Source organism: Amyelois transitella, chromosome Z (assembly GCF_032362555.1).
Source record: "Amyelois transitella isolate CPQ chromosome Z, ilAmyTran1.1, whole genome shotgun sequence".
Lineage (NCBI taxonomy): Eukaryota > Metazoa > Arthropoda > Insecta > Lepidoptera > Pyralidae > Amyelois > Amyelois transitella.
The window spans coordinates 3,953,418-3,967,949 of record NC_083535.1 but is presented as its reverse complement, the minus strand read 5'-3'; the positions used below and the strand labels follow the sequence as shown (position 1 = coordinate 3,967,949).

At 32.9% G+C, this 14,532-nt stretch overlaps 2 protein-coding genes across 2 annotated transcripts in view; one reads left to right on the top strand and one right to left on the bottom strand.

Moving 5' to 3' along the window:
* Window positions 1–4,449: 4,449 nt before the first annotated feature.
* Window positions 4,450–14,532, bottom strand: part of LOC106130618 (DNA-binding protein D-ETS-3) — a 70,715-nt gene continuing 60,632 nt past the window's right edge. Inside the window, exons 7-9 of the mRNA XM_060953740.1 lie at window positions 6,637–6,826; window positions 5,996–6,204; window positions 4,450–4,574 (exon numbers count right to left, since the gene is read on the bottom strand). Coding sequence (XP_060809723.1) covers window positions 4,450–4,574; window positions 5,996–6,204; window positions 6,637–6,826 — 524 coding nt within the window. The remainder of the gene's footprint in view (window positions 4,575–5,995; window positions 6,205–6,636; window positions 6,827–14,532) is intronic.
* LOC132903953 (uncharacterized) lies at window positions 7,585–11,643 on the top strand. Its single transcript, XM_060953679.1, has 4 exons — window positions 7,585–7,745; window positions 7,831–7,908; window positions 8,620–8,698; window positions 8,786–11,643. Exons 1-4 carry the CDS (start codon window positions 7,585–7,587, stop codon window positions 11,246–11,248), a joined length of 2,781 nt encoding a protein of 926 aa, XP_060809662.1. The 3' UTR covers window positions 11,249–11,643.

The following is a 14,532-nucleotide window of genomic DNA, read 5'->3' as shown; positions in this document are numbered from 1 at the left end:
CCGAAAACCAACTTTTTGTCGAAAGCGGTAAAAAATGTAGGTATTTTACCTATTGGTAACATTGAATGGCATATTGTCGAATGGCGCCGGAGGTCCGTGGTCATCGTGGTGCCTGATTTGAGTCTTCATTGGAGGCCTAACCTTTGAAAGCACTCCCCTGCTTCGGTTGAGCCCATTCAAAATATGTCTAAACCCTATCATAATAAAACGTGGCAAATATTTTTTAAATCTCTTTTATTTTGCCTCTTGAAACTGAATAGCTGAGATGCTTGGTAATCTTGACTTTATAACTTGTCAATAATAAAAATTTCAAATATGACAATTCATGTAACGAGATTTAATTTAGAAAATTTTATGGGTAGCTCAAGGATAAATTTAGTAATAAAAACGTTTAACTCATAGAGGTTTTATTGAATTAGTTGTCAATGAGCGTGCATGGTGTAAATATTTCAATGGAAATGTTAAAGGGATTTACTTTTTGATATACTTGAAACAAAAATCCCGTTAATTCCTGTCGACAAAATAAGGTAAGTAAGTAAGTCTAAATCCCGGTAATTTCGAGTTGGAAGAGACCTAGCGGTTTGACATTATGCTATGCGTTGTCTGTCAGTCAGTTAATCACACGGAAAGTTTTTAATATATTAATTATCATCTATCATTCATAGATCATGATCTCAGGTCATGATATCAATCGATACCACATCGATACTATATAACACAATTACCACAAAGCAATCAATGTTAACAAATTGTTAAAGTGGAATGGTAATCAGAGCCATCTATACCAAGTTCATTAAAATAAAATGCAAGGTTCATTTCTGCTTTAAAGGGCGGCCATTTTGTTGTTCAATCCGTCGCTGAAGTCAAAGGATATCATTTTTATTTTAACGCCATCTTTGGAATAATGTACAAACTAAAAGTGAAAGAAGCGACATCTAGTTTAACAAGACTGACTTAATAATAATTGATTTCTAAGACAGATGTCGCTAGTGGTAACAAAAATATATATTTATTTTGAATGCATAATAAACATCGTTATCTTATGTATCGTATCGTTATCTACATCAATTGTTCCCAAACTTATAGAATAGAATTTTTAAAATGGAAGACATTTTTGGCCTCTATTCATTTCTCCCATTAACGAGAAGGTAACTAAATCAATCTCTTCTGAATTATTTTGTCAAGTATTTCTAATTCCCTTGTATTCATACAAGGAGATTAAATAAACTTTGTTATAATAGTTTGGAGTGTTCCTACGACAACCAGAGAAAGATATGGAGTGTTCCCTTTTTACGTGCGTTTATTTTTAATCCTCTAAACCCAATTATTAGGTTATGTCTAGCAAATTTTTACCTCTATAATCTGTGGCCAAACGGAAGTGACTTGTGAATTGCAGCTTCCCTCAAAAACGAAGCGACCCACAGAAATCTTAATTAACTTAGGATTTACCTATATCATACTTTCTTCCAAACCTCAGCTTTTGGCGTTAACGACCGCGGTATCCGCAGCATATAGGGAATTGTGGTAAAAATTTTAAGCCTGTAATAGAATAGAGATTCGAACGAATGTCACAAAAGGTAAGGGATAAGGCACATTATTCTAGTGCAAACTTCCATGCTGGTCTGGTATTAGTAATATAATATACATATATTATGACAGTATGTGCCAAACTACCAACTGCTTCTCTTCCCACGCAGATTGTAAGTCAACCAAGGGAGAGAATTTGGCATATTTTTAAGAGCTGGGATAGCAACCTGCCAAATTCTAAATCTCAACTGAACGTGGCCTTTCAGTTTTTTAAAGACTGTCGGCGTTTGATATATTATTATGTTTGTATTTAATATTTTACTTCTTTCTTTTGTTTTGGTAGCAGGGAAAGACATAATGTGTGTCAGCTGTTTCTCTAACGAAATACATTGATGTCATTCAAAGTATTGTACCTAGGCCAACCACCGATCACTATCCCTAAATTTCATCATTGCCATTAAGCTAAACAAAACCCTAGTCTCTTGTAATAATTGGCTGTGTCTTACCCCACAAGAGATAAAGATGTGACATTTGTGTAAAGGTATGTAATTTTTTAGGGACTGCCCACAGAAATCGAAATACTTAATATAGGTAGATATTATCCGTAATCCGATTTCTAAAGGGCTGTCTGCCATTTCGCGACAAGTGTCGACTTGATGCAGAAATCATGTAAAAATAAATAAACGACATTTCATTCCTTTTATTTTTTTTTCAATTACAATAACATCTATACAATGATACTCTACGACTAAATGATTTTATTATATTGACACATGCATTAAAAATAAAGTAAAATAAAATTTAAATAAATAAAATTCAAATGACTATGGATAATCTAGATCACAAATAGGTAATTTGATATTTCATTGTAAAATTTAATATAAACTAAAATCCTATTAAAATTATTGTTTTATTTTAAAACGATTTTCTTTTTTAAAACTTATCAATCTGTCACTCACAGGTTAAAGTCTCAATACTGTAATATTGTGAAAGCCTATAATAAAAATTAAATAATACATAACATTTTCAAATAATTTATTCAGGGTATAAATTAATTAGAATTAAATTTTTAACTACACTAGTTTCATAAATTAGGTACTAGTACGATTGCACTTTTCAAATAAATCTATTTTATGTACAGTTGATGATTGATTACAATTTTTTTTAAATCGTATGGGGCGAGTCAGTGAAACAAAAATAACATGATTAAATATCTACATTTTTTCGCTCACATCGGATAAAATAAAATAGAGTAGTTGTATAGTTGCAAGGTGTAAGGTTTGCAATGCTATATTTTGTGTTTAGTTTCAGTCGTATTCCAATAAATAGGTTTAATAAACTTTTAAGATTTTATTGCCATTTCAATAAAGTATTTGTCCATACTAAAAAAAAGTTCAGCTATGTTAAAAATAGAAAGATACGTTTTTCTAATAAGATTTGCAAATAAATACTAAATACCTATCGAAAGCTTAATGCCACTTTTTGAATTTATTTAGCGCCAAATTAATTAATTATATTGTCAGCCGCATAAAAATCTCATATTTTTTTTTAAATGTGGTCATTTTAGTATAACTTTGTATTTTTAAATAAGGAGTTATCAAAAAAAAAGTCGCCCGTACCTGGTCACAGAATATGTTTTTAAAAATTACATTTAATAATCGAGTGTTTTTAACTGTTTTATTTAAGTAGGTATAGTACAGAATTATAGGTTTCTGGTTTGAGATACGGACATAAAATCCTTATTTCTGTGATGTCTGTATATATTTCTATGGAAAAGCTTGATTGACCTTTAAAGTTTGTATTCCACACAATAATTTGACAATATTTGTTAGGTACGCTAAATTTGATACGGAGTAAAATGTAGACTAGGTACTATTATTTCTATTTTTTTAAGGATTTTATTACACGGATTTCAAAATCACCATTTGGAAGAAACACAAAAATTGAGCGTCATGATGATATAGATTTTGTATTTTATTTTAACTAGTAACTTACGTTAATTAAAATTTATTTTACAGATTATTAATACTGAGTAAAATATCACCAATCATAAGTTTATATGGCTAACGTGTGTTTTGAGTATCAAATATTTTCAAAATAGCTTCTTGAAATAACTAGATTTTCGCAATTGAAATAAAATCAAAAATATCCCATAATATTTGTAATCATGGTTATTTTTAATGCTTAAACAAAATAATTTAAACAGCATCTTCATATTACATTCACATTTAATAAGAAAATATTGGTTAATGATATGTTGTTATAAAATTAAAATACCAGTTTTTCTTCACATACCTATCTCCATCACGTATTGTCACGTACAAATTTTTTAAGCCAATGAAACACCTTGTTATTTCAAAACGCTAAGATACACACGCGATTGGGAATATTAGTCACTTTTACATTTATTCATACGACCAATAAATTTTAATTATTTTGATATACTAAATAAATAATTCTACTTATTCAATGAATATCTACTATTTACATCATTCTCTGATAAAGACTAGTCTTGCAGTTCCATTCCTTTTTATTTACTCGACAATTTCACAAATAATTTTTTAACACAAAATTACAGTAGGAGTCTTCCACATGTAGGTATATTAAGTATGCTAAAAAAATAAAATAAATATACTTACAGCAATTTTTTTTTATAATTTTTCAGTTATGTTTAATAATAAAATTGAAATTTAAAAGTGAATGCACACAGTAATATTTAAAGGCCGATTGACTGCTTCTGATTATTACAGTGACCAATAGTCATATTACAGTGTGCACTTGTATTCACATACGAAAGACTTCAACGACTTAGAAAGACGAACGAATACGAATCTTAAACTACTGCCGACAAAATGGGAGTTCAATTTTTGTAAAATAATTTTCCGAAAATAAATTAATTTCTCGTTCAGTTTAAAGGGCTGGTCATGCGTAGTGCGGGTAGGAGCCCAGATGTGACGTCACGTGGGGGGGCGCCATAGAGTGGGGGGAGTAGAGGTTGCTGCCCCCACCACCCCAGTTGCCCCACGAAGCAGATGGGAATATTGACGCTGGAACAATAATTTGCTGGCTTCAGTCAGAGAAGCCTTGAGATCACAGAGGCACTTATTAAAATTTCAATATGCGAATGAAAATCGAATTAAAATCGGATCCCGAATGTCGGAGGACACTCTAGTTTTTTTTTCCAGTTGCAAAAAGATTGGATTTGGAAAATAATTCAATTTTATTCATTCATTTGCTAAATATGAATAATCTGAACACATTTAACAAATATAGGAATTGAATTAAAATAAAATATTTCAATGCTAAATTAGATAAGAACTTATTTTTCATAGTAATGATGTATTACAAGCGAACCGTATATAGAAAATTTCAAATATGGACAAGAAGAAAGACATTAAATAAAATATAATAATAATAATATACTATGTTCATTGAACAAATTAATAAAAATGCAAGCAATATTCGCGCCACATAGAGTTTACAAATATTAGTATACGTTAATTATTTCCAAATATAGCAATTTTGTTGTATTAAAAGATGACTTTCATTTAATTTGGAATATCTACTTATGCTATTTCCGGTAAACTTTTTTCACAAGACAAGCAAGTTAACGATTGATCCTTGAACTTAGTTTTTACCCGTGTTTAGGAACTTACAAGTAAGACCACAGAAAGCATTATGCCAACGAGGCAACGTTTAGATTTTTAAGGGTAATATCATTACTGAAAGGGTAATAAAAAAATTCTAAACATATTATTGGTCATTGGTTTCAATAAATGTCTGGACAAATATTGACCAAAAAAGTTTCACATCAAATACGAGAGTATTTTTAAAGGAATTTTTAAGGAATTGTTACACTTTTTGTCATGGCAACATTATTCCATTAAGTCGAGAATCTTCTGCCACTCCCACTACATCTCTGGTGAAGTAGTATGCCAATATTTACACTAGCAAGTTAGTGCAAACCGAAACGCACTGCCTCTGAAGGGTGCATAGCATTATCCAACCATTTACGGTGACATGTATTGTTGAGAGTTAAATTTTAATATGTTTATTTATATTCGATAGAATATGAAATAAAAAATAGACATAAGGAAAATTGTGTGTAAAGGCACTACTTATTTTAAAAAAAATCTTACAATAGGACTGGAACACAAAGTTGGATTTGAAAGTTTAGTCCTAAACATTCATTTAATTTTTTTTTGATGTAGGCTTCATTTTAATATTATTTCTTCTGGGCGATCTTTTTCTTCGTTTGAAGAAAGACATTTTCTGTTAGAAAATACGTATTTAATTTGGAAATAATTATGCCACTTGTTATATTCGCAATAGCATAATTTTTAACATGTAATTAAGAAATTAAAATATTTTTCTTAATTTCAAGTTTGAAAACAAACATACGACACATTTTTAAAAATACAATTTAAATAATGTGATTATTAAAATATTTTTAATAAATAACTCTCACCTGTCGACGTTGGCATCGCGGCGTGTGGGGCCATGAAAGACGAGAGTTTCGCCGAGTGGTGATACGAACTCATAAAGAGGTCGCTCTGGTACTTATAAGCGGGATCGCTAGCCGCTGGTTGCGTGGCCGCAGCCAAGCCTTGGAAATCGAACTTGTACGCATATCTTTTCCCATGGACCTTGGTCATTATGTTTTTGTCGTAGTAATATCTGCGCAAAGAGTTAAAATGTCACATAAGAGTTTAAACAAAGAATAAGCCAGTTTCAGATCACAAGGAGCTTCTGTGCAATTAATATTAACATTGGAATAGCTGAAGAATCAAATGTTCCTAACTTTTGGAAGAGATAGTGTAAATCATGGATCTTAACAGTGAATCAATAAGTGCAAGTTAATTATTGGGGACAAGGTAATATTTTTTATTACGGAGTGAAGAACAACTATGTACTCAAATCTTAATTAATGGAGAGTCCATGAAATCAAAACTTTGGAGAGATTAAATTGTGTAATCTGAAACTTACTTTAAATAAAGAACACACATTTAAAATTAAAAAATAGAAGTCGCAAACAAAGAGCAGTCGCGCGGCAAAATCGGGTACCCGGCAGTCGCATGGCATGTATAATTTTACCCTATTTCTTGTTACCTCAGTGCCCTGCTTAGCTTGTCGTAGTTCATATTTGGCTTGGATTTCCTTTCGCCCCACCGTCGGGCCACTTCATCTGGGTCCGTCAGTTTGAACTCTCCGTTAGTCCCTTCCCAGGTGATGCAGCCAGCGTTGCTGGAGTCACTCAGTAGCTCTAAGAGGAACTGCCACAACTGGATTTGGCCTGATCCTGCAACAGGAAAGTCTATATGTAAGTAAAACAAATTTGATTATAGCAAGCGGAGAGATGTTGTATCTGCTGTACCTATCCCGCCGGGAAAACGTGTGGGTGTATGTATTAAACAATTTATGTATGACCGACTGAAGTCGAGGTGACCTTTTTTATCAATTTAAAAAAGTGCACGTATGCCTCAAGGAATAAATGGCATAAAATTAGTTATTCAAATTGGAATGTGGCAACCCCATGATTAGGTGCGTAATCTTACCGCTCCCTGTAATGGCTCCTAGTAACGATCGTTGTTTTATCGCCTCGGTCTGAATTATGACGAAATAGCCCCTAATTGCGGTATGAACATATTGTTTTAAGTGTATGTGTATTGTGTTCACCTTAAGACTGCATCGAGCAAAAATGCCAAAACAGGCACTCACCGTTTAGTTGATAACTTCTAAAGTTTTAGTTCAATAAACATAAAAAAAATACATTTACCATCACAATGAATATGTTAAGAATTAGTCCGTGGAAAAAACTAAAAAATATCAATATATAAGCCTACATAATTACGTAAAGTTGGTCGATAACTGCCAAAACGTATGCTGCCGTTAAGGGCTTTTTTATTTGATAAAAGTTGAAAACTAACAATATTTTCAATTGACACAATACCTTAATGTCTAATGTACAGTTTGTCCGTTTTAAATATTTAAATTATTGTCCGATTATTTAAATACGTATTTATCAAATAGTGTATAAAAATCTCCATACATTTTACTATGGCGGCCGCGCGTCGATTTAAATATACAGCGCGCGGGCTCAGCGCTTCAGTCGGCCACAAGAGTTCAGAGCGATCTCACGTCACTTTTTTACCGAAAAATATTCCCGTCGCGCGCCGGCCTGTCGCCCCGTCGTCTAGTGAACGCCACGGTAAAACGAGGTAAGTATTCTTTTGGAATTTTTCAAGTCTAATCAAGTATGAATTATTTTACTTTATTGTCTTAATAATTTTTTTTTTATTTCAGTAAAATGGGGAAACGTAAACAAAAATATTATAAATTAGTCAGCAAATCGAAATTCAAGAAAAAAGAGACTATAATTAAGTATGTATAAATTTTTATGTTTTTTGTGTGTGTAAGTGGCTAACACTGGTGTTAGATTTTTAATGCTGCCATTGCTCTCTCTTTGGGCAGTATGCATAATGCCCAAATTATCATTTGGTCGATAACATAATATATGTATATCAGCATCAAATATTGTCACAAAAATGACATTTTTGTTTTTCTCAGATTTCTAGACTAGTGCAAGAACTTCATGATTTGGTCCATTATTTATTGATTTCACATGCCCCAAACTCTTTTCAGGCACCAGGTTATCAAGTCCTCTTTAGGATGCATACTTTGCCAAACAAAGAAGCCGAAAGCCGTAGTTTTTTTTCTTGGCGCCATTCCATTGATTCAGCCTGCATGATGGTTCTTCTTTCAAGTGACTGACGATTTTCTTCACAAAAAGTTATGCTTTTTAAGTGCTCTGTTTTGGAAAATTTAAAATCTGCATCGCTTAGGTCAGGTTTTTGACAATCCTCGCCATTATTTTCATTGCTGGTACAATATTTTCTTCTGCCGCTTCATTTTCAGTAAGTTTCTTGCAAATAATACGGTTTGCATGAAGCATGACGACATTATCAACCATCATCGTCAAGTATTCTCCTAAAAAATTTTTTTGTATTTGTCAGGTTTTTGAATACTCGTTGTACCCTATTACATACAACTATGATAATAATAAATGTCTAACTTACAATTTTTATATTTTAGGAATAGAAACAAAGCAGGCAACGAAGATGGTGAAGCGCCAAACAGTTTAGGCTTGAACATATCAGATATTGATAAACAGGTCAGTATTCTTATGGTCTATAATTTAATAACATATTTTCGATAGAGATTATTATTCTGATTACATACGATTATTTTTTCTTTCTAGGAATCACTAGAAGATACATCTGATACTAAACTTATTATAGAAAAGGAAAATAAAGAGCAAGAGGAAATTGTAATAACTGGAAATAGAATTATAGATTTTGCGTACATTTTTCAACAACTACAACAAATTTCTAATCATAGCACGGCATTTGGTTGTAATTTAAATTGCTTAAAACTTAAGAAAGAAGTAAAAAAAGGGTTTCGTTCAATATTTCATTTTAAATGTCAAATGTGTAATGAGTCATTCAAATTAAAAAATTGTCCTGATTCTGATAACAACATGGATCTCGACCTAAACGATAATGTTGTAAGCAGTTTTATGTCTATAGGTGCGGGGTTTTCAGGATTGGAACTTGTTTCAGCCAGTCTCAACATACCATGTATGTCTGATAAATTATATGCAAAGTGCCATACCAAGGTCTGCGAATTATGGGAACTAGCGAAAGAAAAAAGCATGGCAGATGCAGCTAAAGAAGAGTATGATTTAGCTATAATTAATGGAGAAGTTGATTCAAATGGAATACCAATGATAACAGTGGTTGCAGATGCTTGCTGGTCAAAAAGATCATACAGAAAAAACTTTAATGCATTGTCAGGTGCCGCTGTAATAATAGGGTATAAGACGAAAAAAGTTTTGTATATGGCGGTGAAAAATAAATATTGCATGGTTTGTGCTCGAGCGGAAAATAAAAAAGAGGCAACACCAGAGCACATTTGTTTTAAAAATTATACGGGTTCCTCGAGCGGTATGGAAGCAACAGCCTTGGTTGAAGGATTTAAAACTTCCGTAGAAACGCACAAATTGATATACTCTAGACTTATAGCTGATGGGGATTCAAGTACACATAGCAACATTTTAAGAGCTAAACCTTATGGAAATTTGTTAGTGGAAAAGATTGAGTGCACCAATCATCTATTAAGGAATTACTGTACGAAGTTGGACGAGCTGACCAGGAATACAAACTACCCAATAAAGTATCGAAGAGCTGTACAAAACAATATATTGCGTTTGAGGCGGTGTGTTAATGGAGCAGTAAAACATATAGGTGCTAAAAATATAACTTTTGAGGAAAAAGTTCTTGAACTAAAAAATGATTTGTTGAATGCGCCGCATCATGTCTTTGGTAACCATGCTTCATGCAAACCGTATTATTGCAAGAAACTTATCGAAGATGAAGCGCCAGAAGAAAATGTTGTGCTAGCAATGAAAAGTAAAGACGGTGGTTTTATTTTTTCAGCCATAACAAAAATCCTTTCTAGGTTGGTGAATAATGCAAAAAGTCTAATACACTGTGTGAATAGCAATATAGCAGAGGTTTTCAATAGTATTATTGCTAAGTTTATTGGAGGAAAACGCATTAATTATTCGGGCAGACAGTCATATTCTGGAAGATGTGCAGCATCAGTTGTTTCCTTTAATTCAAAGCAACCACAAACTTACATCAATAAAAATATATTTTTGCGAAGTCCAAATAAATTAATTAAACGTCTTGAAATGCAAAGGAATTTGAAGAGAATGTCTTCCGTAAAACGGATAATTTTTAAATGTCGCAAATCTAACCAAAATCGCAAAAAGTCTAATAATCGAAATAATGACGAAAACTATGGCGAGGCTTGTCAAAAACCTGACTTAAGTGAGGCTGATTTTGATTTTGCCAAAACAGAGCACTTAAAAACCATGACTTTAAGTGAAGAAGACCGTCAGGCACTAGAAAGAAGAACTATCTTGCAGGCTGAATCTATGGAATGGCGCCAAGAAAGGAAACTACGTCTTACGGCTTCTGTGTTTGGCAAAGTGTGCAAACGAGGACTTATTAAATGTGGGCCTTTAGTTAAAAATCTGGTGACTGAAAAGAATTTGGAGCATGTCAAATCAATTAGTTATGGACAAAGTCATGAAGCTCTTGCACGCGAACAACTAGAATGTCATCTAAAGAAGCCTATTAAATCGTGTGGTCTATTTATTGACCAAAATTTGCCATTCTTAGGTGCAAGCCCAGATGGACTTGTGGAAGACGATAAAATTGTGGAAATAAAATGTCCATATGCGGCTCGGGATCTAAGTGTCGACGATGCTATTAAAACGAAAAAAATTCTTTTTTGGAAAATCAGTAAAGACGGAAATACTGTTTTAAATAAAAGACATGATTGGTTTTTCCAAGCGCAGGGACAAATTCACATTGCACAACGAAAAACATGCATATTTGCTGTTTGGACAAATGTAGATATGAAGATAGAAATGATAGAAGAAGATTTACTTTTTTGGAATGATATGGAAGAAAAATTAATAAAGTTTTATTTTAGTTGCCTCCTTCCAGAACTAATTGATTCAAGATTAGATAGACAGATGGAAATTAAAGAACCGAAACATATTCTGGAAGCAATTGAAAATAGAAACACTAAAGAAGTTAAGCGGAAACTAGATGAAACAACCAGAGAAACAAAACGGAAACGAAAAAAATAAGATAAGCGAGTACCCAATGAAACTAATTCAAAATAAGTTTGCCTTACCTGATTACTTAATTTTACTTGAGAGACGGTACCCTCCTTTTTTTAGAAAATTAATTGTTTGTTTGTTAGTTATGCGTCACTTTCCTAGACGGACTTCACCTTAAGCTTTAACTCCAAATCCGCTGACCCGCTTTTCATGAAATTTGGTAAAAAGATAGACACTAATGCTTGAGAAAGGACGCGAATAAAAACGGTAATAAAGTCGGTTAATTAAATGAACGCACAAGATTTTAAAACCTTAAATTTTGTTATAAAATTTAATTCAGTTTTTTTAATTTGCTAATTGCAATATAATAATAAATAAATAAAAATAAATAGGGATAAATCACACAGATTGAGTTATCTGAAAGCAAGTTTAAAACTTGTTTATGGAATACTAACTCAAGGATACTATATTTTATAACATAAATATATATATATATATATATATATATATATATACATATATATATATATATATATATGTATATATATATGTATATATATATGTATATATATTCATTTAAATCTCATATAATTATATTAATCTGAACAATGTATTCTCTCGTCCACATCCTATTCTAAGTTTAATTGATATTGTGAAGTTGACGTTGTTGAAGAAAATGCTGCAGTGCAGTTTGTTACCGCTTCTTCTGCACTTACGCCTTGGAAGCGGCAGTAAACTTAGTTTTAAGTAATTTATTTGACGTCAACCAATGTTGTTAAACCATACGTTTTGACAATTATTAAGCGATATGAAGTATCCTATAATAATGAATAAAAATTTTGAATTTGTATTCAAGACCCAGGCCAATCTGAAAAAAGATAATTTTCTATGTTGACCTGACCAGGGTTCAAATAAGTTCAAACCCGTATTTGTAATAGAAGTATACTACTGTAATAGTAGGCACGTGGTTATGACTACCGCTCGGGATGGTACCTGGTGCAAAGGCTCTCCATAGCTATCCAAAGAGGGAATGCGGCAAGTTTAATGGGTACTTTTGAGCCGGGTGCAGTCCGGGGTGGTATTTTTGATTAAATGTGTTTGTTTGTTTGGTGATTTTTTCTATTTTGTGTTGCCTTGATGTTGACGAAGCTGTTGTGAATATTTTGTAATATTTTGATAAATAAATGAAAGTATACTTATGTCAACTGTACTTCTTTCGGTGTAATGAAACTAGGTAGGTTTAAAATAAAATAATATTATACACTAGTATTGTGTTTTATTTACGACTTTAATTATTTTTAAAATAATGACTTATGCTATTTTCCCTTCGGTCGTTCCGATCCAAGCACACGGACACTCGCTGATGTGTGCGTTACGCACACTACTAGATAAATACCTAAACAGAGTCCCTGTGATATGCTCGGTGCAGTCTTAAGAGAAACACGTATGCCTTTTTAAATTAACTAGGTGTTGTCTGGAGCTATGATTCCGAGGGGTTTTCTAATAAGACGTAGTCTATGTTACGACCATGGGTAATTAACTATAGACAGACAAAACGATAGGTAAAAGGTGCACAAACTGTCGCATTTATAAAATTAACACTTTTTTCTACGAGACTCCGGGAATGGTGCCTGCTAGAACGTGTTAAAATTCAAAATTCAAAATAAAACATATCGCTTAATAATTGTCGAAACATTTGGTTTCACAACATTGGTTGACGTCAAATAAATTACTTAAAACTAAGTTTACTGCCGCTTCCAAGGCGTCAGTGCAGAAGAAGCGGTAATAAACTGCACTGCAGCATTTTCTTCAACAACGTCAACTTCACAAATTACAATAAAAATATTGATAACAGATGAGACCGGTCGTGATCCGTCACGGGACTTAACTGGTGCAGATCTGTCGCGGCAAACGTAGTCCGAAAATTGGACAAAACTTGTCCAAGTCGAAACTGAATTTCTTTATAAAATATGGATTTGGAACTTTGTCCCAATCTGGATATTGCCATCCAATTTCCAAAACTAGAATTTGACCACAGTGAAATCTGCTTACAATCCAATAAGATCTAATAGGTAATGTCCAAGTATACCATCTAACTACTTACACGGTCCAATGTTGGTGGTACAATAAAAAAATAAAACGTTGAAGACATTCGAACCAACTAAACCCTTCGTCCTTTAATTCATTCCTTTAATTAAGTAGGTAAAACTACAGCAAAGTTGAATTGTTAACCTCTATCTATTATTGAAGTGGTTAACGTAAATGAAATGCATTTATCCAGAATTAATTAAGTAATAATGGCTAAAATACACTAAGAAAGATTTAAATTTACAATTACGCCGTTAGTTAAACAATTGTTTGGTCATTTCATACATATCATTCATTCGTTCATTTATTTATTTTATTGTTGACTCTGTCTTCCGCAGGGTACCTAAAGTATGTGTGTTTGTATATATACCTGGCCGACTTTGAAAATCCCTAGCACACCCATTATCATCGCATTAAGTAAGCACAAAGCTAGAGTGCGCACTATTATACCATTACTGGCTAGCATCGCTAATTTACCAGTGCTGTAGATGAGGAAAGTCTTTCTCGTTTTAGGGTTCCGTAGGTATCTAAAAGGTAAAAACGGGACCCTTTTACTACGCCTCCGCTGTCTGTCCTCTCCGCTGTGGCTCCCATACAATTAAACGTAATTTTTAACAATTATTTGGTGGATTTTAATAAACAGGTAGAAACGGTGATAATGGTACGGGATCCTTTGTGGGCGAAACCGTCTTGACCGGTTTTTTACAGCGTTTGCATTGTCAGGTGTTGGCGTCAAAGTTTGGAGTATAAAGATGACATCTACGTGATAAAAAAAATATTTCGGAACCACATTATGTATGTTAGTGCTTTTTTTAAACATAAAAAAGGTAAAGGCGGGTTCACACGGCCAATGTTTTCGTGTTCCCTTACAGTTGACTTCGCGTTAACCTATCCCCTATAAAAGTCGGGTTTCACATAGTTTAGGTAATGTGGGGTATTTCGGGCCCTTGGGGTCGTTATATTGGCGGCTATGTTACTGCGCGCACGAGCGGAACGCGGCCGTGTGTAACCGGCTTTGTACGGTTAGCAAAACATCATATTTTTAACAAGTTTCATTAACTAGTCAAATGATAAATGATTCATGCTGTAAATGATTTTAAAATTTTGTAATGTAATCCATATCTTATAATGTAATTTTATGCTCGTATCCCATGATTTAGCTGAAAATTTTAAGTAATTTAAAATATTCTCTACGGTTTTCAGATCATCATAAAAATGTATGC

Bases quoted from the DNA above. Each gene is read 5' to 3' on its own strand.
- LOC132903953 (XM_060953679.1), top strand. From the start codon at position 7,585: ATGGCGGCCGCGCGTCGATTTAAATATACAGCGCGCGGGCTCAGCGCT. The intron at 7,746-7,830 runs GTAAGTATTCTT...TTTTTATTTCAG, and splicing joins GAACGCCACGGTAAAACGAG to TAAAATGGGGAAACGTAAAC. The intron at 8,699-8,785 runs GTCAGTATTCTT...TTTTCTTTCTAG, and splicing joins TATCAGATATTGATAAACAG to GAATCACTAGAAGATACATC.